The sequence below is a fragment of the Panulirus ornatus genome, chromosome 2 (genome assembly GCF_036320965.1).
Source record: "Panulirus ornatus isolate Po-2019 chromosome 2, ASM3632096v1, whole genome shotgun sequence".
Classification (NCBI taxonomy): domain Eukaryota; kingdom Metazoa; phylum Arthropoda; class Malacostraca; order Decapoda; family Palinuridae; genus Panulirus; species Panulirus ornatus.
In genome coordinates, this window is record NC_092225.1 from 17,101,263 (window position 1) to 17,126,456 (window position 25,194).

Genomic DNA, 25,194 nt, shown 5'->3' on the forward strand with positions numbered 1-25,194 from the left:
GGCACTTATTTCATACTTAACATAAGAAATAATTGCAATTGACTCAAGATACTTGTTTGTGTAGTAAAATAAAAGACCAGGTAATTGTGAATTAAAAAAAATGAAAAATTAATGGAGGTTGATTAACATTTTGCTCTTTTTTGTATATGTTAATGATAACAAATAATTACAAAGGTGAAAAAGTTGGCATTTTCATACAGTGAGAAGGCATTTTTGAAAATATATATACAGATGATACAAATTTCATAATATTCTTTTCAAAAGCAAATTCTACTAGTTCAGGTGTTTGATTTTTTGTAAGTGAACATTGTGATAACATTCAATTTAGGACTACCATTATCTTTAAAAACTAACTGCTCAAAATTCTGCAATCAATGGCTCTAATTGGGCTGATTGAGCATTCTTCTTTGAAGCACTGAAAACCCATGCATACACATTATATAAACCATTTATTGGGTACCAATACCAATTTGAGCTTGCATTAGAGTCATTATCACAGATGCTCGTATCCACTGCATTTTCACTATTCTTCCTATGTAATTCCCTTTCCTGTTCAATATCATCCTCATTTATCAACTCTGTTTCTGAATGAAAGATCCAGCTAAGGCCAATAATATACCAAATTTGTGCAATAAATGGTTTTGAGCTCGATTCACTGTGCAAATCATGGTCATTTTGATTACTTGTGTTTAGTGCATTATTTTTGTCCATATCAACACCTCCAACTGAGCTATATACATTACTAGAATCCCATAATGTTGAAATGTACTGAACAAATATCCATGAAGACCACTGGCTGAAGACACTTGATTCATTTTCGTTGATATCACTATCAGATTCTACACAACTGTAAGTTTCAATTTCTGAATTTACGGTTTTCTCAATATCTATTCCTTTTGTAGGTGATGCAGGGATTCCTGGAGACAGTCTTCCTGAGGTAGGTGGAGGAGGATCATTTGGGGGCCTTGAATCTTTATCTGGTTCATCTTGTTTCGATTTTTTTTTCCTTGTAGGCATCTGTAGCTCTTGCTCACTGTCTGACAAAGCTGAATATTTTCTATCATCCTCACCATGTTCAGAGATATCAGACTGTTGTGAAAGCGTAGAGGATTCTGAAGAGGTTTCTGATGCTGACTTTTCTTTAACAGCATCTGGGAAATCCTTTTCACAGTGGTCCACAAGAACTTTCAAGAAACTTTTACCAGTACGAAAGTCCTTGTCAGCCTGAAGGACATCATTCATTGCCTGGAAAAGCATCTCCAGCTGCTTAAGAGTCTTTTCATCAACAAATGAATGATCATAATGACCCCGTTTTTCTAACTCTTCCATCTTTTTTAATGAACTCTTCCTCTTCTCTGATGCATGTTCTTGAAATGATTTTATCTTATTTTTCAGCCTTCTTAACTTCTCTCTAATTATATTTTGTTTTTCAGAATTAAGTTTTGTTCTTTTAAGATTCTCAATTTTCTTCAGTAGTAATGTTTTTCTCTCTAAATCAGGAGCAACTACTTCCATTGCCTCTAACAAATCTACTTCAATATTCTTATTGCCAAGATGTACATGAAGAGCTGTGTCTTGTGATGGTGTAGTCTTTTTGTTGAGTTTATCACTATCACTTACAGTAGCAGTGCTCTCATTGCAAGTAGGCTTGTCACTCTGGAAAGCTGCATCACGTTGGCTGTACACAACAGGCTCACCTTTATCCTCACTAGTAATTATAACTTCCACTGATAATTTACATGGGTCTTCCTGTGGTGTGTCTGAATTCCTAATTTGCAAAGGAATTTCTTGACTCTCAAATATATCTTCTTCAAGAAATGTGTCAATAATTGAATCTTTTGTGGACTCTCTATTATCAACGGTTTCCTGTTCTTCAGTGACATATTTCGAATCCAATACTTTCCCTACACTGATATGTGGATCTTTCTCAAATGAATTTTTGTCAAAAGGCACTTCAGTATCCTCATTGGCTATACAATGTGAACTGCTAATATCAAGAACAGGAATTTCAGTTTCTTCAATTACTGAGACAGCAGGCTCTGTGGGTTCCTCAAACATCAATTTTTCATTATCCTGATAAGGATGTATCTTAAATTCTTCTGTAACGTTAACAGATCCTTCAAGGTCTTTACTTACCATAACAGTTGGCTCTGTAAGTTCCTCAAACGTACAGCCTTCACTGTCTTGCTCGGGAGATCTCTTCAGTTCTTCTGGAAGGCCAATAGGTACTTCAAGTTCTTCACCTACTGTGACAGTATGTACTAAAGGTTCCTCAAACAATTCTTCCCTCTTTGGCATAGGATGCTTCAATTCTTGTGGAAGGCTAACATATACATCTCTTCCTTTTTCATAGTTTGCTTGAAGACTTAAAGCAGCTGTATGAATCTTTTTAAGGAAACTGGGAAATCCTGAAAATATAAGATTCTTTAATCTTAGTCTTTCTAACTGAAAAAGTATAATAATTCCTCTATACTGTAGATGCAAGCACAAAACAAAGTTCTCACAAAAAAGTTTACTAATTTCTCTACAACATGGATGTATGGATAAAACAAGGTCTAAAAGGTACTAAGGTCAGACCATGCAATTCTATTTTGTGAAACAGTTCTCATCCCAACATACAGACAATATGTAGGGCAAGGCGAGTTGACTAAATTAGATATGACAGAGTAAAAGAGAAGTGTGGTAGTAAGATTAGTATTTATGAGAGAACTGAAGAGAGTATGCTGAAATGGTTCACATATGGAGAAGATGAGTGAGGAGAGGATAACTAAGACAATACACATGTCAGAAGTGGAGGGAACAAGGTGGAAATCAAGGAGTTGGTGAGTGTACGAGTGAAAGATGCTTCCAAACTCTAGGTTTGAAAATGCAGGAGGGTGCGAGGTGTGCAAGAGATGGAGCAAACTAGAGTGATGTGTTATAAAGGGGAGGAAACGCTGTCAATGGGCTGAACCAGGGCTTATGAAGTGGTCAGGAGAAACAATGGAAAAGTTTGTGAGGCCTAGTTGTGGATAGGGGGCTCTGGTCTCAAAAGTGTGATACATGACAGCTACAATATAGATGTGAATGGGGCCAAATCTTTGTCTATGACTAAAACTTTCTCACAGATGTGTGATATGGCAGACATATATGAAAAGAAATATCATTTCATTCAAATATATTCCCCATTTTGCACATAAGCAAGGTAATGTCAAGAACATATGACTGAGCCTTAGAGGGAAAAAGTTGTGTTGGAAGGAGATAATGTGCAAAAAACAAGAGAACAAATAGGAATATCGGTGAAAGAGGCAAAAGGAAAAGTGATAACAGGTAGTGATGGCGTGAAGAGGGCATGGAACAAGTATTTAGAAGGATTGTTAAATGTGTTTGATGACAGAATAGCAGATGTGGGGTGTTTTGGTCAGGGTGGTACGTGAAGTGTGACAGTCATAGGGAGTCCTCTGGCAAAGAGAGAAGAGAAGGTGAAAGCTTGCAGATGAAATGCAGCAAGGTGGTGGGAGTGGATGGTATTGCAGTTGAATTTATTGAGAAATGGGGTGACTGTTGTTGGCTGGTTGGTAAGGAATGCATGAATAGTGCCATTGTATACAGGTAAATGTACAAAGTACAGAGGTATAAGTTTGTTGAGTAAACCTGGTAAATTGTATGGGAAGGTATTGATTGAGAGGGTGAAGGAATGTAAAGAGCATCAGACTAGGGAGGAGTAATGTGCTTTCAGAAGTGGCAAAGGATGTGTGGATCATATGCATGCTTTGAAGAATGTGTGGCATTTTTGGATTTGGAGATGGCATATGACAGGGATGATAGAGATGCTTTGTGGAAGGTCTTAAGAATATATGGTGTGGGAAGCAAGCTGCTAGAAGCAGTGAGAAGTTTTTATCAAGGGTGTAAGGTATGTGCATGAGAAGGAAGAAAGGAGAGTGAATAGTTCCCAGTGCGTAAAGTCATCATGATTGTTAAATTTGTTTATAGATGGGGTGGTGAAGGAGGTAAATGAAAGAGTCTTGAAGAGAGGAATGTGTATGCAGTCTGTTGGGGATGAAAGGGCCAGGAAAGTGAGTCAGTTTTTGTTTGCTGATGACACAGTACTGGAGGCTGATTTAAGTGAGAAACTACAGAAGTTGGTAACTGAGCTGGAAGTGTGTGAAAGGAGAAATTGGAAGTAAATGTGAATAAAAGCAAGGTTATTAGGTTCAGAAGGGATGAGGGACAAGTTAGTTGGGAAGTAAGTTTGAATGGAGAAGAATTGGAGGAAGTGAAATATTTTAAAAATCTGGGAATGGACTTGGCAGCAAATGGAACTACAGAAGTGAAAGTGAGTCATAGGGTGGGGGAAAGGGTGAAGGTTCTGGGAGCAATAAAGAATGTCTGGAAAGAGAGAATGTTATCTCCAAGGGCAATAATGGATATGCTTGAGGGAATAGTTGCAAAGAATGGGCTATGGATAGGGTTGCGCAGAGGAGGGTGGATGTTTTGTCATTCTCAGCTTACTAACATACCTCTCTCTTCTGCTGTTATTCCTTTCACAATCAACCCTCCTTATGACACATTTTGTCCTCAGGCACTTCATTTCCAATGTATCCACCCTCTCTTATTCTTTTGCATTCAGGACCAAAGAAATGCACCCATACAGCACCAATGGGACTACTATACCATCAAACATTCCAATCTGTGCCCTTAAAGACAGTGAAGTTTTTCCCAATCACTTTTCAATGCACCTATGGTCTTGGGTCCCTAACCCATCCCATGATTCACTTTAGTTCCCATGTTTCATGTGCCATCATTTCCACTCCCAGGGACCTAAAACACCAATTCAATGGAACTTCAGTTTTTCACCATCAATCCATTTCATATATTAATATCAGTATTTTCATGACATTTTCAAACAGCCACAGTCTTCTTGAAAGATTACTCCCTCCTCTCTCTGTATCAGTGGTCTGAATTTGTTCCTTCAGTAACCTTCAGTGCAATTTACCTACAACATTCAAAATACTAATTCCTCTGCAGTCATTCCGATCACCAAAACATTTTCTTTCACAGACCAAACAAAACATTTTCTCCTTCAAAATCTTTATCAATTGGTTTACTCCATACACTTCATCATATCTAACATTCCTAAAAGAGTCCTAAGTGTATTATTTCTTTATTGCAATCTATTTTACAATACATTCCTATACTGTGCTTTTTGATAACTGAGACAAAAATCACATAAAACTAAACTACAATATATTTTCAAGGAAATGTTAGAAATATTTCTGCTATCTACTCCAGCCCTCACATGATTTAATTCATAACTTTCCATCACTACATGAAATAACTGAAAATAATTGTTCTGGACAGTTTGTTTTTAAAAGGGGCTCAAAATCACCTGAACTCCCATTTTTACCTCTTCCTCAAAATCACTTTAACTCCCAATTTTACCTTTTCCTCAAAATCACCCGAACTCCCATTTTTACCTTTTGTTCTTCAACCAAGCAATCTCTAGAATGTCTATTCTATAATAACCATCTTGCCTGTAAAAGAAATATCAGGAAGTAGCTAAAGCCTCTCCACCTCATTTAAGGGTTACATTTCACTCATAATAAAATCTACTGCTCAATCACTTTCTATTTTATCACGGAATGAATGTGATCTCATACACTTTCTGTTTAAATCAAAATGAAACAAAATATAAAAAGAATATTTACCAGTAGCAGCTATAAAGTTAGTCAGCCTTTGTGGTAAGCTGGTTCCAGGGTTGTCAAAGTAGGTGAGGGTGTATTCAAGGCCAGGCTGTGAAAATAAATAATGAATGAAAATGAAAAAATTGTCATATAGTTTTCTTTATCAATTACTTTAACACTACACCTAACTCAAATATAAAGTGCTCGTGGTGAACACATCATTTGCATATCCTTTAAACTTGGGAAAGTCAATCCTAAAATTCATCATAACTATATAAAGTATACCATTCCCCAAATTTTGAGCAAATTAGTCATGCAAGCTCTTCTTCACACAGCCCTATTAACCATCTCAACAACACCTTCATGTGCCAGTGCAACTATAACAATGATCAAAACATTTACTAACAAACTCTGTTTATCGGTTATGCTGTCATAAGCAACATGAAAAGTCATCCAGTTCCTTGTCTTGTATAAAAATGTGTAAAGAGAACAACAATAGTAGTTGTAAACAACACAAAAAGATAAGAAGTAAAAGTATGGTAGTGAGGAAAAAGGCAGAGAAAACTGGTAAGGATATGCAAAAAAGGATGGAAAAAAAATAGGAGTCTGAAGGACAGAACAAACCTCAAAAAACATGTCACATGCCAGAGACCATAGTGTGTGAGCAAATGATATTACTGGCAAAGATATGTACAAAATGGGTAAGCTAGGTTTCTGATATAGAGGAACACATTTTCTTCCAAACATCTGGAAAGTGAGCTTCACATAAAAAAAAACTTTTTTAATCTTTGTCAAAATTCTTCACTTAAGCAGTTGCTCTGATTACATACAGGGATTAATTTATCCTTCTACTGAGTGCTGCCATTACATCTGGGGAGGTTTTAGATCCACCTACTTCCTGAGAGTCAAGCCTATGGCAATCCATCTCATTATCATTAACTCCCTGTATGTCACCAAATACTTGACCCACTTGTCCATGTCAGTATCAGTTCTTTTTCCCTCACCTGTGCATATATGCAGGTTTCTGCTCCCAGGAACAGGCTGCTTATGTGCCCCCATCAATAACTAGACCTCATACTACCTCAACAGTATAACCCACCTGGTGATCAGGAGGCTTAGTGACATCTGCTTAGTGAGCCAGCACTCTAGCAGGTGTCAAGTTGCACTCCTCTGACCCATGTAGGTGTCTTTTCTTTCTTCCTCACTAACATGTGGACTACTGGCATTCTATCCACAAACATACAATCTCTCTCCTTGTCATATGTAACACTTGACAACACTTATCTTATGCAGCTCATTCTTCTTAACTCTAGACTTTCCTGCAGTGAGCACTATACGCTAGCCCTGCCTTTTGGCAAAATGGTAGGAGCAGTAGATAGAAGTAGTAGGTAGGAACATTTAAGCTGGAGCATTAGGTAGAAGTTAATAGGTAGGAGCATTAGATATAAGTAGTCATTAGGAACATTAGGTGGAAGCCTCTGCAAACACTGCATTAGACTTGCACTCTGCCAATGGCCTGTTAAGGATGAGGCACTAAAGGCTAAGAAGCAGCACATGAGTTCTTTAGTTATGGAGACTCTGTTTTTGTGGCCACCCCTTTGAGGGAGTTCCAATTGGAACAGGCGTCAGCGATATAGATAGATAAACAGGTATATAGATACTACCTCACTCGCCACTATGATTACTGCAGGACCATCAGCAACTCAAGGGTGGGTAGTTGTGGTGTCTGTTTCTTTCCCAGCAACAGGATAAGCTTTGGAACTCTTTAAATTTTCATCACTTTCCTTCAAATTTAAACCAATGCTTTTTCAAAAGTTGTCTAATCCTTCTAAAGCTATCAATATTTTTTTTCTCTTTTTTAGCAGTTCTATAGCAAATTCTGCCCCTTTTATGTTACATCTAAGGTCTGGCCTATTTGAGGACTTCTGTCTGTGACTGAAGCCTTTGGAAAAAAAAATTATAAACAGGTTATGTCATGCAGTGCTGAGAGCAGGTTTATAGACAACAGAGGAACTTTCTGTTGAAGTAAATATCTCATCTTCAAGGCTATGCACTGAACCCATAGCCTTGACAGTTCCTACCCTTAGACGATCATCCTCCAGCCAAGATAATAAGAATGCACTTGCATAAATTTCCTACTAAGTATAATGATTGGAATTCAGCTAGATTTAAAGGATCGTGTATTTGGTACTGAATCATCTGACAATGGTGATCTGTCTTTGAGTCATAAGGAAGAGTGATTTTATGGACAGTGACTCATTTGGCTCCAAAAGTTGACCAAAATTCCAGCACCCATCTGACTTTGACAGATCTGCATCTGACTGGTCTGGCTAGTTATTTAACAATCCTTTAGAATTTTGCTGTTATGAAAAACCTGTCAAATAATTACACTGATCATAGCAACAAAAGACTGATTATATAAAATAAAACAATGCTATTCAGTAATCAACATTTCAATGTAGATAAAATAAATAAAAAATGATGGGCAGAGGCAATCCACTTGATAATCAGGCTTGTACTTTTCAGTGTGTTTTGCTGAAACAGCTACAAAACTTATGAATGTTCTTTAAGTGAAAGCAGTAGGCAAAACTGATTTTTTTTTCTTCGTCATATGAGTTATATAAGTAAATTTGAAATTGTGGTTAAACTTTTTCAAACAACTTGAAAAATGTGAATTATGATGGTCGGAAAGGATAACTTAGTACGACATTAAGGGGTTAAACTAACAAAGTGTGTTAAGTAACCTGACTTAACAAGATTCCCTCTATACCAGAGACATTATGAGACATATCTGATAATACTTACAAAACAAATGGGTACTACTTTTCTCATAATAACTTCTCAGCCTCGTCACAATGCAATGTTCCATTGCAGTTCATTGACTAAAAAAAAATGGCATTTCTTGGAAGAGAGTCAGTGTTCACGTCACAAATAACAGAGAATAATGACAACACTGTTTCTTTTCCACGATCATGACTGATTGATCTTGAGACAGTTGTTAGAGACTGGTGATTCTTTGTTACATTGTTTGGGCTTTTCATGTCATAATCTACTTACTTTGATTAAACAGGACTACAAAACACATGGCCTTTAAACACCTTTAAAATCTGATACACATATTTCCTTTTCAATTGTTGTACATTAGATAACTACCGAGAATGGAAAAAAATGAAAGCAAAGAAATGGCATACCTTGTTCACATCTTCACGGGCCCTAATGACCATTGTTGACCAATATTCACTGACACGATAAACACCTTTCTCTTCTGGTATGTAGTCCGGAGTTATTGCTTCACTCATTATCACTACTTCTTTCTTTTCTTCATTCACAGTGAAACGGCGTTTAAAGACGTAGTCCCGATTGGCAAAGAAATGCTGACAAAAAAATTATGTACGTCTTAAATCATAACATTAATACAACAAATTCTATAGAAAAAAATGAACAAAAGCTTAGCTTCAGGCACAATATTTTTTATTTAGATATCCCTACAAAAGTCAATAAAAACATCAAAAACATTTAAAAATATCCTACTTAGTAATCATATTCATCTTTGTACTAGGGAGGTACGTGGAATGATAATCATGAATTCAGAAGATATGTCTTCTTTCATACTTGCTCAATGTTTCCAGCTTTAGTGAGGTAGAACTATGAATAGAAAAAGAAAAGGCCTCATTTGCTCACATCCATTCTCTAGCTGTCACGTGAAATGCACCAAAACCATTGCATCATATCGACAACCAGGCCCCATACACCTTTCTGTGGTTTTCCCTACCTGCTTTATGCACCCTGGTTCAGTCCACTGACGCCATGTCATTCCACGTGCATCACATCACTCCAATTTACTCTATGCTATGCACACCTCTAATCTTCCTGCATGTATAGGCCCTGGGCATTCAAAATCTTTCTCACTCTATCTCCATTTTGGTCTCCCCATTCTCTTTGTCCCTTCCATAAATGACAAATATCCTCTTTGTCAACTTCTCCCTCATTCTTCCCATATGTCAAATCATTTCAACACATCTTTTTCAGCTCTCTCAACCATACTCTCTTTTTATTACAACACCTCTCTCTTATTCTATTATTACTTAATGAACCCTCCTCACACCAAATAATGTTTTCAAACATCACATTTCCAACAGATCTATAACAAGACAAAACTAGAAAAAAACCTGAGGTATTACTGATGATCTTATGGTTACAAAGGTTGTTTGTGACACTTGAAGGTACCAGAGATACTAACCCCCTAAAACCGAACAGCTTTGAAAGAATGCTTTCCAGGATGTTATTGGGAAAAAAAGACAAATCAGGTTGTAATAATTCCAACCAAACCAAGTATAGAGTGAACTGCTCACAAGCTATAATCTGGAGAGACATATATCAGCAGTAATCTACTGGCCTTGAACACAATGATATCTACCTTGGATGTCATTCCTAGAGGGAACAAATCCACTTGAAAGCATCCATAACTACAGAAAATTATGGTGCGACTGTATCTGATCTCAAAATACTGATTGTAGAGACCATACTTACTCCTTGAAGATAAGATTGTCAAGATTATCTTTTTCCTTTCTACCCTAAGACAGGAAGGGATTTTATGAACCTCTACTCATCAGGCAACATACACTGACAGTAATTTCCATTTGAAATAAATATTTGCATCATGACTCGGGATATTCTGGGATATGAGAGTCATGATCTGCCACTCTGTCTGATGACAGAGTGGCAGATATAGGGTGTTTGGGTCGAGGTGGTGTGCAAAGTGAGAGGGTTAGGGAAAATGATTTGGTAAACAGAGAAGAGGTAGTAAAAGCTTTGCGGAAGATGAAAGCCGGCAAGGCAGCAGGTTTGGATGGTATTGCAGTGGAATTTATTAAAAAAGGGGGTGACTGTATTGTTGACTGGTTGGTAAGGTTATTTAATGTATGTATGACTCATGGTGAGGTGCCTGAGGATTGGCGGAATGCGTGCATAGTGCCACTGTACAAAGGCAAAGGGGATAAGAGTGAGTGCTCAAATTACAGAGGTATAAGTTTGTTGAGTATTCCTGGTAAATTATATGGGAGGGTATTGATTGAGAGGGTGAAGGCATGTACAGAGCATCAGATTGGGGAAGAGCAGTGTGGTTTCAGAAGTGGTAGAGGATGTGTGGATCAGGTGTTTGCTTTGAAGAATTTTTTTTTTTTTTTTTTTTTTTTTTTTTATACTTTGTCGCTGTCTCCCACGTTTGCGAGGTAGCGCAAGGAAACAGACGAAAGAAATGGCCCAACCCCCCCCCCATACACATGTACATACACACGTCCACACACGCAAATATACATACCTACACAGCTTTCCATGGTTTACCCCAGACGCTTCACATGCCTTGATTCAATCCACTGACAGCACGTCAACCCCTGTATACCACATCGCTCCAATTCACTCTATTCCTTGCCCTCCTTTCACCCTCCTGCATGCTTTGAAGAATGTATGTGAGAAATACTTAGAAAAGCAAATGGATTTGTATGTAGCATTTATGGATCTGGAGAAGGCATATGATAGAGTTGATAGAGATGCTCTGTGGAAGGTATTAAGAATATATGGTGTGGGAGGCAAGTTGTTAGAAGCAGTGAAAAGTTTTTATCGAGGATGTAAGGCATGTGTACGTGTAGGAAGAGAGGAAAGTGATTGGTTCTCAGTGAATGTAGGTTTGCGGCAGGGGTGTGTGATGTCTCCATGGTTGTTTAATTTGTTTATGGATGGGGTTGTTAGGGAGGTAAATGCAAGAGTCTTGGAAAGAGGGGCAAGTATGAAGTCTGTTGGGGATGAGAGAGCTTGGGAAGTGAGTCAGTTGTTGTTCGCTGATGATACAGCACTGGTGGCGGATTCATGTGAGAAACTGCAGAAGCTGGTGACGGAGTTTGGTAAAGTGTGTGGAAGAAGAAAGTTAAGAGTAAATGTGAATAAGAGCAAGGTTATTAGGTACAGTAGGGTTGAGGGTCAAGTCAATTGGGAGGTGAGTTTGAATGGAGAAAAACTGGAGGAAGTGAAGTGTTTTAGATATCTGGGAGTGGATCTGTCAGCGGATGGAACCATGGAAGCGGAAGTGGATCATAGGGTGGGGGAGGGGGCGAAAATTTTGGGAGCCTTGAAAAATGTGTGGAAGTCGAGAACATTATCTCGGAAAGCAAAAATGGGTATGTTTGAAGGAATAGTGGTTCCAACAATGTTGTATGGTTGCGAGGCGTGGGCTATGGATAGAGTTGTGCGCAGGAGGATGGATGTGCTGGAAATGAGATGTTTGAGGACAATGTGTGGTGTGAGGTGGTTTGATCGAGTAAGTAACGTAAGGGTAAGAGAGATGTGTGGAAATAAAAAGAGCGTGGTTGAGAGAGCAGAAGAGGGTGTTTTGAAATGGTTTGGGCACATGGAGAGAATGAGTGAGGAAAGATTGACCAAGAGGATATATGTGTCGGAGGTGGAGGGAACGAGGAGAAGAGGGAGACCAAATTGGAGGTGGAAAGATGGAGTGAAAAGGATTTTGTGTGATCGGGGCCTGAACATGCAGGAGGGTGAAAGGAGGGCAAGGAATAGAGTGAATTGGAGCGATGTGGTATACAGGGGTTGACGTGCTGTCAGTGGATTGAATCAAGGCATGTGAAGCGTCCGGGGTAAACCATGGAAAGCTGTGTAGGTATGTATTTTGCGTGTGTGGACGTGTGTATGTACATGTGTATGGGGGGGGTTTGGGCCATTTCTTTCGTCTGTTTCCTTGCGCACCTCGCAACCGCGGGAGACAGCGACGAGGTATATAAAAAAAAAAATGAGAGTCATGGAACCAAGAACTGAAAGTTCTTTTAGTTCATGAAAGCCTTATCCTTGATACAATGCATCAGAAAAGAAAAGAATCTGGGACTCTCCAGTGTAAGAATTTTGGAGAATTTCTGTCAGTCTGCCACAACAATGATCTAAAAATTTCTTACGAAGCATTCTTGAAAGAGCTCAGCTTACTGCTCACCCAAAAAGTAACCCTTCTGTCCTGCAGCTTCAAAATTTACTTGAACTGGGCAGTAAAACTGAACTTTCACATAAGTTGTACTAGCTGCCACTGAAACACCCAGATCTGGGACTGTTCAGCCAATGTAGAAAAACATAGTTCAAAGCTCTTTCCCAAAAGAGAGAGAGAGAGACATGCTTGAGAACACCCATTTATTCCTATTCTGACAGAATTAAGCAGGATTTTACATGTCATGATAAAACCTACTTTGCAAAAGCCTTCAGAACACTAAGGTCGAGTCCAGCAAACTCTTAATTTGTGGACCTGAGCATAAACCTACTTATTACTTCTATCTATTGCTCCAACAATTTTGCCAAAAGGCAGAGCCAGCACATAGTGCCCACCACAGGAAAATCTAGACTTATAAAGAATGAGCTGTGTGACTTAAGTGTTATCAAACATTATGCATGACATGAAAAGACTGTATGTTTGTGGACAGAATGTCAGCTGTCCATGTATGGGTGAGGCAGAAAGTCAGCTACTTGGATCAGATATAACGACTTGACAACCAATAAAAAGCAGACATCACTAACCCTCCAAATACCTAGGTGGGTTGTAATGGTAATATACCTCACTTGTAGGCTGCCTACCAACTAGTACCTACTATGCATGAAGCTCCTATTTCAAAAAGGAATAAGAAGGTAAAAAACCTAGAACTGTACTTTACAGTACAGGAGAGAAAAGACTTTAAACTTACTGTCCTTATCTTGGAAGACAGAGGGCAGTTAGCCTTCTGAATGCTACTCTGCAAGGGCACTAAAGATGTTCTAATGCAAGCCTTAAGAATCTCCCAAAGAATGCCAATTCAACCAAGTGCCTTCTCTGTGAAGGAAAAGCTTCAAATGAGGTAGAAACATCTACAGAGAATGTGAACAAATTTCAAGGATGATATGAAGAAAGGTACAAACTAAACACATGGACCTGGGAGGGGATCTTGATACAGCCATATAGGTCCAAGTTTCCTCCAAATGTAAAGATAAAAAAACAGAAAACTGGTATAAGACAGCTAATTTCCATGTAACACATGAGACTCTGGAGCTATCTGGTGGATTAGTCCCTTGAAGTGACTGATGGATTCTAATTTGTTGAAGGTAAACCTATCTATCTATATATCTGACACCTGTCCGCAGCTGGAACTCCCCCAAGGGGGTAGTCACGGCAATTGAGTCTCCCTAACTAGTCAGCCCCAGTGCTGCTTCTTAGCCTTTAGTGCCTCACCCTTGACAGGCCACTGACAGAAGGCAACTCTAGTGCTGTGTTTGCAGAGGCTCCTACCTAATGGTCCTACTAACTACTTTTACCTATTGTTCCTCCTTACTACTTCTACTAATTCTTCTGCCAAAATACTTTTACTATCTATTGCTCCGACCATCCTGCCAAAAAGCAGGGCTAGCTCATAGCGCACACCCCAGGAAACTCTACAATTACAAAGAATGAGCCATGCGATTAAATATTTACAGACAGGATGCCAGCAGTCCACGTGTGGGTGAGGCAGAAAGAATAGACATATGCTTGAGTCAAAGGAATGCAACTTGACAACCACTGAAGTGCTGGCTCATTCATTAAGCAGCCATCAGTAACCCTACCAAAAATTAGGTGGGTAGTACTGGTAATATACTTCCTTGGTCACTGACTGCCCTATCAACTACTACCTACTTGAAGGTAAATTGAAATAAGATAGCTATAAATATACCATGATAATGGATTGGTGATCAACTGGAGAATCCTGTGCTATCCCATTGGTTAGACAAAGAGTCAGGAGATCCTAACCCATAAAATATCCTAGAATATCTCACTGTTTGCAGGGAGACCCAGCAGATAAGAGAAATGGGAAAAAGAATTGAAGCATGATGATGAAAGTCAAAGTATTTGATCAAAATTGGAAGTACAATTTTCTTTCACAAAACAGAGTGCTCTGTACATGCCTTCACCCTCTCAATCAATACCCTCCCATATAATTTACCAGGAATACTCAACAAACTTATACCTCTGTAATTTGAGCACTCACTCTTATCCCCTTTGCCTTTGTACAATGGCACTATGCACGCATTCCGCCAATCCTCAGGCACCTCACCATGAGTCATACATACATTAAATAACCTTACCAACCAGTCAACAATACAGTCACCCCCTTTTTTAATAAATTCCACTGCAATACCATCCAAACCTGCTGCCTTGCCGGCTTTCATCTTCCGCAAAGCAGTGCGGTTTCAGAAGTGGTAGAGGATGTGTGGATCAGGTGTTTGCTTTGAAGAATGTATGTGAGAAATACTTAGAAAAGCAAATGGATTTGTATGTAGCATTTATGGATCTGGAGAAGGCATATGATAGAGTTGATAGAGATGCTCTGTGGAAGGTATTAAGAATATATGGTGTGGGAGGCAAGTTGTTAGAAGCAGTGAAAAGTTTTTATCGAGGATGTAAGGCATGTGTACGTGTAGGAAGAGAGGAAAGTGATTGGTTCTCAGTGAATGTAGGTTTGCGGCAGGGGTGTGTGATGTCTCCATGGTTGTTTAATTTGTTTATGGATGGGGTTGTTAGGGAGGTAAATGCAAGAGTCCTGGAAAGAGGGGCAAGTATGAAGTCTGTTGGGGATGAGAGAGCTTGGGAAGTGAGTCAGTTGTTGTTCGCTGATGATACAGCGCTGGTGGCTGATTCATGTGAGAAACTGCAGAAGCTGGTGACTGAGTTTGGTAAAGTGTGTGGAAGAAGAAAGTTAAGAGTAAATGTGAATAAGAGCAAGGTTATTAGGTACAGTAGGGTTGAGGGTCAAGTCAATTGGGAGGTGAGTTTGAATGGAGAAAAACTGGAGGAAGTGAAGTGTTTTAGATATCTGGGAGTGGATCTGTCAGCGGATGGAACCATGGAAGCGGAAGTGGATCATAGGGTGGGGGAGGGGGCGAAAATTTTGGGAGCCTTGAAAAATGTGTGGAAGTCGAGAACAGTATCTCGGAAAGCAAAAATGGGTATGTTTGAAGGAATAGTGGTTCCAACAATGTTGTATGGTTGCGAGGCGTGGGCTATGGATAGAGTTGTGCGCAGGAGGATGGATGTGCTGGAAATGAGATGTTTGAGGACAATGTGTGGTGTGAGGTGGTTTGATCGAGTAAGTAACGTAAGGGTAAGAGAGATGTGTGGAAATAAAAAGAGCGTGGTTGAGAGAGCAGAAGAGGGTGTTTTGAAATGGTTTGGTCACATGGAGAGAATGAGTGAGGAAAGATTGACCAAGAGGATATATGTGTCGGAGGTGGAGGGAACGAGGAGAAGAGGGAGACCAAATTGGAGGTGGAAAGATGGAGTGAAAAAGATTTTGTGTGATCGGGGCCTGAACATGCAGGAGGGTGTAAGGAGGGCAAGGAATAGAGTGAATTGGAGCGATGTGGTATACAGGGGTTGACGTGCTGTCAGTGGAGTGAATCAAGGCATGTGAAGCGTCTGGGGTAAACCATGGAAAGCTGTGTAGGTATGTATATTTTGCGTGTGTGGACGTGTGTATGTACATGTGTATGGGGGGGGGGTTGGGCCATTTCTTTCGTCTGTTTCCTTGCGCTACCTCGCAAACGCGGGAGACAGCGACAAAGTATAAAAAAAAAAAAAAAAAAAAAAAAAAAAAAAAAAAAAAAAAAAAACAGAGTGCTAAACTTATATGTCTAAAAAGTGTTCCATTATTCATATTCTTCGAGACTAGTAACATAAATTATAATCATGATCATTTAAATGTTCCCTTACCCATTACCTGTCACACTCAAAGAATCGTCATCATATCTAATCTTCCTTAAACAAACAATAACTCTTACGCTCATCATCTTTATATCTAACAATCCACTTGGCCAAATGAATATACACCTCTTGTAGCAAGAAGATGACTGTGCACAACTTCTGCCCAAGTCACATGTACCTTTGGGAAATAATTTCGAGAGATTACACAAGGCAGCTAGAGACTAAGTGTGAACGAATGTGGCCCATTTTGTCTTTTCCTGGCACTACCTTGCTGGAGGAGGAGGAGGGGGATGCTATTTCTTGTGTGCTGGGTGGTGACGGGAATGGATGAAGGCAGCAAGTATGAATATGTACACGTGTATATAAGTATATGTCTGTGTACGTATATGTTGAAATATATATGTATGTATACGTGAGTGTATAAGCGATCATGTGTATATATGTGTATGTGGGTGGTTGGGCCATTCTTTGTCTGTTTACGTTGCACTACCTCTCTGATGTGGGAAACAGCGATTAAGTATAATAAATAAATAAATAAATATCAAAAAATCAAATTCTTTGCAACAAATACTATGAGACATGGATACATCTGTGAAAGATTCCACGTGAATTTTACTCCTAAGTTGAATACTTTATCACTATAAGTACAAGTGAAGTTAGTCCAGTTATGTAAGAGGTAGGAAGCAAGGCTTTCATGCAACTACAAAGCCATAACTACTGGTTTCTTTGCAAGTAACTGCTAAAAGCATATATATGGATGGATGGCTAACACTTACCAAAATCATGTACTTTTCTACATATACTTACTGGAAACTTCACAAGCCAGTAGACCAGTTCAGAATTGGAATCTTGATCAGAATCTAAGACACGCAACTGCAGAGCAGTATCATCCCATTCTGTTCTAAAGTCACTGTTGAGTTGCACTTCCATGAAAGCATTGAGGCTTACATCATCATAGGTACCATATACTGTGAAAAAAAAAAATATTTCTATAGTACAATATGTCATATACAACTAATACTCATAAATCAGATGCTGAAGAAATTTAATCCATAAATTACTTTACCAAAATTACATAAAACTGCACCATATTGTATATCTATCACCTTTTCCCAAATTCTACAAGGTTTGTTAAACACAAAATCTTTACCAAACATTCAAGTCTACATATCTGTGTCAAAGACCCCACAGCAATCCTAAAATCATCTATTGAAAAATATTGTGCTGGTTTGATTACCTCAATTAAGGGAGAGAAATATCACCTAACTTGGTTGAATAGAAAACAGGAGTAAAAACAAGAACAGTACAGACGATAGGAAGATTTTGGGCGAGGTGGGTGAGGCCTCAGCAACATGCCTTCATTCACAGGCCTCCACTGACAAGCCTAAGAGGCTTGGCCAGACACCAGTTCCTCTCACTTTCCCCTGATATCTCCACTGATTTTGTTAACAGTATTTTTGGGCTGGTGTGTTATGTAAGATATTTCTGAAGAGGTATTTAAATATGGAAAAATAAAAAAGTAGGTAGTTGGATGACCAACTACCTACCCTCATGTATCCAAGATGTGGTTGTACTTTGTGTAATAAAGACAACTGAGAAGCATCATAAGCCAATATTCCAGTTTCATGATAAGAGAAGTGGACCAGGCAGTATGATACAGTGGTTAAATTGATGAAAACTACTATTGACGTTTGTGTAAATAAATTATACATTTCCCTTTTCCATAGCCAGAGGTTGAACCATTATGTGACATTCATTTTTCATTTCATTTCAAGCTAGAAGTTTCAGTTTTCTAAATTATTTCTTACATTTTTTATATGTATATATATATATATATATATATATATATATATATATATATATATATATATATATTATCCCTGGGGATAGGGGAGAAAGAATACTTCCCACGTATTCCCTGCGTGTCGTAGAAGGCGACTAAAAGGGGAGGGAGCGGGGGGCTGGAAATCCTCCCCTCTCGTTTTTTTTTTTTTTCCAAAAGAAGGAACAGAGGGGGGCCAGGTGAGGATATTCCACAAAGGCCCAGTCCTCTGTTCTTAACGCTACCTCGCTAACGCGGGAAATGGCGAATAGTTTAAAAAAAAAAAAAAAAAAAATATATATATATATATATATATATATATATATATGTGTGTGTGTATGTGTGTATATGTATGCATATATATATATATATATATATATATATATATATATATATATATATATATATATATTTACTTATATATATATAAGAGCAAGGTTATTAGGTACAGTAGGGTTGAGGGTCAAGTCAATTGGGAGGTAAGTTTGAATGGAGAAAAACTGGAGGAAGTAAAGTCTTTTAGATATCTGGGAGTGGATCTGGCAGAGGATGGAACCATGGAAGCGGAAGTGGACCATAGGGTGGGGGAGTGGGCGAAAATTCTGGGAGCCTTGAAGAATGTGTGGAAGTCGAGAACATTATCTCGGAAAGCAAAAATGGGTATGTTTGAAGGAATAGTGGTTCCAACAATGTTGTATGGTTGCGAAGCGTGGGCTATGGATAGAGTTGTGCGCAGGAGGATGGATGTGCTGGAAATGAGATGTTTGAAGACAATGTGTGGTGTGAGGTGGTTTGATCGAGTAAGTAACATAAGGGTAAGAGAGATGTGTGGAAATAAAAAGAGCGTGGTTGAGAGAGCAAAAGAGGGTGTTTTGAAATGGTTTGGGCACATGGAGAGAATGAGTGAGGAAAGATTGACCAAGAGGATATATGTGTCAGAGGTGGAGGGAACAAGGAGAAGAGGGAGACCAAATTGGAGGTGGAAAGATGGAGTGAAAAAGATTTTGTGTGATCGGGGCCTGAACATGCAGGAGGGTGAAAGGAGGGCAAGGAATAGAGTGAATTGGAGCGATGTGGTATACCGGGGTTGACATGCTGTCAGTGGATTGAATCAAGGCATGTGAAGCGTCTGGGGTAAACCATGGAAAGCTGTGTAGGTATGTATATTTGCGTGTGTGGACGTATGTATATACATGTGTATGGGGGTGGGTTGGGCCATTTCTTTTGTCTGTTTCCTTGCGCTACCTCGCAAACGCGGGAGATAGCGACAAAGTATAATAAATAAATAAATAAATATAAATATATATATATATCATCCCTGGGGATAAGGGATTAAGAATACTTCCCACGTATTCCCTGCGTGTCGTAGAAGGCAACTAAAAGGGGAGGGAGCGGGGGGCTGGAAATCCTCCCCTCTCATTTTTTTTAATTTTCCAAAAGGAGGAACAGAGGGGGGCCAGGTGAAGATATCCCACAAAGGCCCAGTCCTCTATTCTTAACGCTACCTCGCTAACACAGGAAATGGCGAATAGTTTAAAAGAAAGATATATATATATATATATATATATATATATATATATATATATATATATATATGCAAGAGTTTTGGAAAGAGGGGCAAGTATGAAGTCTGTTGGGGATGAGAGAGCTTGGGAAGTGAGTCAGTTGTTGTTCGCTGATGATACAGCGCTGGTGGCTGATTCATGTGAGAAACTGCAGAAGCTGGTGAGTGAGTTTGGTAAAGTGTGTGGAAGAAGAAAGTTAAGAGTAAATGTGAATAAGAGCAAGGTTATTAGGTACAGTAGGGTTGAGGGTCAAGTCAATTGGGAGGTGAGTTTGAATGGAGAAAAACTGGAGGAAGTGAAGTGTTTTAGATATCTGGGAATGGATCTGGCAGAGGATGGAACCATGGAAGCGGAAGTGGATCATAGGGTGGGGGAGGGGGCGAAAATTCTGGGGGCCTTGAAGAATGTGTGGAAGTCGAGAACATTATCTCGGAAAGCAAAAATGGGTATGTTTGAAGGAATAGTGGTTCCAACAATGTTGTATGGTTGCGAGGTGTGGGCTATGGATAGAGTTGTGCGCAGGAGGATGGATGTGCTGGAAATGAGATGTTTGAGGACAATGTGTGGTGTGAGGTGGTTTGATCGAGTGAGTAACGTAAGGGTAAGAGAGATGTGTGGAAATAAAAAGAGCGTGGTTGAGAGAGCAGAAGAGGGTGTTTTGAAGTGGTTTGGGCACATGGAGAGGATGAGTGAGGAAAGATTGACCAAGAGGATATATGTGTCGGAGGTGGAGGGAGCAAGGAGAAGAGGGAGACCAAATTGGAGGTGGAAAGATGGAGTGAAAAGGATTTTGTGTGATCGGGGCCTGAACATGCAGGAGGGTGAAAGGAGGGCAAGGAATAGAGTGAATTGGAGCGATGTGGTATACCGGGGTTGACGTGCTGTCAGTGGATTGAATCAAGGCATGTGAAGCGTCTGGGGTAAACCATGGAAAGCTGTGTAGGTATGTATATTTGCGTGTGTGGACGTATGTATATACATGTGTATGGGGGGGGTTGGGCCATTTCTTTCGTCTGTTTCCTTGCGCTACCTCGCAAACGCGGGAGACAGCGACAGTGTATAAAAAAAAAAAAAAAAATATATATATATATATATATATATCCCTCGGGATAGGGGATTAAGAGTACTTCCCCAAGTACTTTCCCCAAAGAAGGGGCAGAGAAGGGGGCAAGATGAGGATATTCCCTCAAAGGCCCAGTCCTCTGTTCTTAACGCTACCTTGCTAACGCGGGAAATGGCGAATAGTATGAAAGAAATATATATATATATATATATATATATATATATATATATATATATTTTTTGCTTTGTCGCTGTCTCCCACGTTCGCGAGGTAGCACAAGGAAACAGACGAAAGAAATGGCCCAACCCACCCCCATACACATGTATTTACATACGTCCACACACGCAAATATACATACCTACACAGCTTTCCATGGTTTACCCCAGACGCTTCACATGCCCTGATTCAACCCACTGACAGCACGTCAACCCCGGTATACCACATCGATCCAATTCACTCTATTCCTTGCCCCCCTTTCACCCTCCTGCATGTTCAGGCCCCGATCACACAAAATCTTTTTCACTCCATCCATCCACCTCCAATTTGGTCTCCCACTTCTCCTCGTTCCCTCCACCTCCGACACATATATCCTCTTGGTCAATCTTTCCTCACTCATTCTCTCCATGTGCCCAAACCATTTCAAAACACCCTCTTCTGCTCTCTCAACCACGCTCTTTTTATTTCTACACATCTCTCTTACCCTTACGTTACTTACTCGATCAAACCACCTCACAACACACATTGTCTTCAAACATCTCATTTCCAGCACATCCATCCTCCTGCGCACTCTATCCATAGCCCACGCCTCGCAACCATAAAACATTGTTGGAACCACTATTCCTTCAAACATACCCATTTTTGCTTTCCGAGATAATGTTCTCGACTTCCACACATTCTTCAAGGCTCCCAGAATTTTCGCCCCCTCCCCCACCCTATGATCCACTTCCGCTTCAATGGTTCTATCTGCTGCCAGATCCACTCCCAGATATCTAAAACACTTTACTGCCACCAGTTTTTCTCCATTCAAACTTACCTCCCAATTGACTTGACCCTCAACCCTACTGTACCTAATAACCTTGCTCTTATTCACATTTACTCTTAACTTTCTTCTTTCACACACTTTACCAAACTCAGTCACCAGCTTCTGCAGTTTCTCACATGAATCAGCCACCAGCGCTGTATCATCAGCGAACAACAACTGACTCACTTCCCAAGCTCTCTCATCCCCAACAGACTTCATACTTGCCCCTCTTTCCAAAACTCTTGCATTCACCTCCCTAACAACCCCATCCATAAACAAATTAAACAACCATGGAGATATCACACACCCCTGCCGCAAACCTACATTCACTGAGAACCAATCACTTTCCTCTCTTCCTACACGTACCCATGCCTTACATCCTCGATAAAAACTTTTCACTGCTTCTAACAACTTGCCTCCCACACCATATATTCTTAATACCTTCCACAGAGCATCTCTATCAACTCTATCATATGTCTTCTCCAGATCCATAAATGCTACATACAAATCCATTTGCTTTTCTAAGTATTTCTCACATACATTCTTCAAAGCAAACACCTGAACCACACATCCTCTACCACTTCTGAAACCACACTGCTCTTCCCCAATCTGATGCTTTGTACATGCCTTCACCCTCTCAATCAATACCCTCCCATATAATTTACCAGGAATACTCAACAAACTTATACCTCTGTAATTTGAGCACTCACTCTTATCCCCTTTGCCTTTGTACAATGGCACTATGGACGCATTCTGCCAATCCTCAGGCACCTCATCATGAGTCATACATACATTAAATAACCTTACCAACCAGTCAATAATACAGTCACCCCCTTTTTTAATAATTTCCACTGCAATACCATCCAAACCTGCTGCCTTGCCGGCTTTCATCTTCCGCAAAGCTTTTACTACCTCTTCTCTGTTTACCAAATCATTTTCCCTAACCCTCTCACTTTGCACGCCACCTCGACCAAAACACCCCATATCTGCCACTCTATCATCAAACACATTCAACAAACCTTCAAAATACTCACTCCATCTCCTTCTCACATCACCACTACTTGTTATCACCTCCCCATTTGCGCCATTCCATGTGTATATATGTATATGTCTGTGTGTGTATATATATGTGTACATTGAGATGTATAGGTATGTATATTTGCGTGTGTGGACGTGTATGTATATACATGTGTATGTGGGTGGGTTGGGCCATTCTTTTGTCTGTTTCCTTGCGCTACCTCACTAACGCGGGAGACAGCGACAAAGCAAAATAAGATATAATAAAATAAAATACAAAAACATGGACAGAAGCTCAAAGTTACTGTTTATTCTCATACATGAACAAAGCAAAAAACAAGAAATGAGAAACTGAATATTTTATAATGGTAGAAAAGTACAAAAATTACCCAAAGAAAATATGTAGAATACAAATTAAACAATACAAATCAATATCCATCTCAAAATGTAATGATGAACTGTTTAACCAACATGATGACCATGCAGTCTTTAATACTGAGATATTTGAATTTCACATAAGCAGATTAGTTGCTCAGCTTAGAATAAATTCTGCCATGAGACCAGATGAAATCCCATCCATCTTTTTAAGGAAGACAAAAACACTATTAGTAAATCCAATGATGTTATTGATTTGGCAAAGGATAATCAAAACAGAATGGCAGACATTCACAAAATGGTTATGTAACACCAAATTGGAAAGGAGATTCTAATATAATACCCAAGCAGTAAGGGGGAAAAACCTTCAGGTGTCTCTTTGAAATAAACAGTGAACATTTCTTTGAGAGATGCAAGGATAAAGCAGCTATGTCTGTCTATCTATCTGTATCTCTTATGCCTGGAAACTCCCATCAAGGGGTGGCCATGGCAAAAGAGTCTCCACTTATCCCTGTCCTTACATGCCTCCCTCACATACACCATTCCATGCATTCTTCCTCTGTTTCTCTCCCTCTAGTATTCCTCCACCCTATTTGCCCATGTCACAGGTGGTCTTCCACTCACACCAACCTCTTTAATTGTACTATATTACACTCTCCTTGTAGAACCCCAGTCTTTCCATGTGACCAAACCACCTCAAAATATTATGTTTTACAATTCACTCCCTTTGCATTCCTTGCCATACCACATCTCTCATACACCCTTTCATTTCTTTCTTCATTCCATCTAGTCGCACAATATGCTCTTTTAAAACAGCCTCATTCCACATCCATGTTTTGGCTGCTTAGGTCAGGGTTGGGAGGACTTTGCTGTCCCTTAATCCTCTCTTCACTTCCATACTTATACCTCTACCCTTCATTGTTCTAATGAGGGGCCTGTGACTCTTCTCCCCTGGACTACTCTTTCCCCTATCTCTCCTTCCATATCACCAGACTTAACCAAGACAGCTCCCAGATACTTGAATTCCCTCACTTCTTCCAGGCTTTTTCTCCCCATATCCACAGCACAATTTAGTACACTTTCTTCTTTCACTCTGTACGGTTTTACAAAATATATATTTTCACTCTGTTTCCTTTCAAACAGCATTACTTTACTTTTACTTGCATTTTCATTCAATCTCCTCCACTTACACACATCATTGAACTGCCACATTACTCACCTTTGTATTCAAATCACCCATCATTAAAACCCATATTTCTGCTAACTCTTTAATCTTATTTGGTTTTGAACTTGATGGTCAGTGTAATAACTAAAATTTACAGTGGAACCCTCACTATGAGAAGTTCACATGTATTAAGACTCATCTCCAGTATGTGTTCCTTTGTTATGGAGATATATTATTATACTAACATGTTTAATGTTGACTCTATCAGCAATGAATGCTTCAAACTGCTCAAGTTTGCTTGATCTTTCACTTTCTTGTTATGTCAGGTTTCTGTTATGTTGCTTAAGACCAAACTGTAATCTTTCGTGTTCTCACTAATGTAATCTACTTTAAATCTAGAGGTCTTGATTTTTTTAATTTTGTATATTTTACGGGGTGTTACAGGGTTCTGCCTGCAAGAGGTTACACATGTAAAAAAATCACCAATGGTGACACTGTATCATTGGGAGTACACATGTAAAAAAATCACCAATGGTGACAATGAATCATTGGGAGTACACATGTAAAAAAATCACCAATGGTGACACTGTATCATTGGGAGTACGGGCTTGTCAAAGACCTTCTCGCTCCAAAAGAGTTTACATTTCCCAACTAATGGAATCAGCAATACCCTTTCTTAAAAAGGGGTCTTAGAGTTATTCATGAATTAATACATATATGAGTACTCTCTTGAGAGGAATTACTGGATTC

The 25,194-nt window shown here is 39.4% G+C and overlaps 1 protein-coding gene across 1 annotated transcript in view; it reads right to left on the bottom strand.

Moving 5' to 3' along the window:
• Positions 1-209: 209 nt before the first annotated feature.
• The window catches only part of LOC139753734 (uncharacterized), a 41,302-nt gene continuing 16,317 nt past the window's right edge, over positions 210-25,194 (bottom strand). Inside the window, exons 6-9 of the mRNA XM_071670526.1 lie at positions 17,224-17,384; positions 8,855-9,037; positions 5,688-5,772; positions 210-2,408 (exon numbers count right to left, since the gene is read on the bottom strand). Coding sequence (XP_071526627.1) covers positions 358-2,408; positions 5,688-5,772; positions 8,855-9,037; positions 17,224-17,384 — 2,480 coding nt within the window. The 3' untranslated portion in view covers positions 210-357. The remainder of the gene's footprint in view (positions 2,409-5,687; positions 5,773-8,854; positions 9,038-17,223; positions 17,385-25,194) is intronic.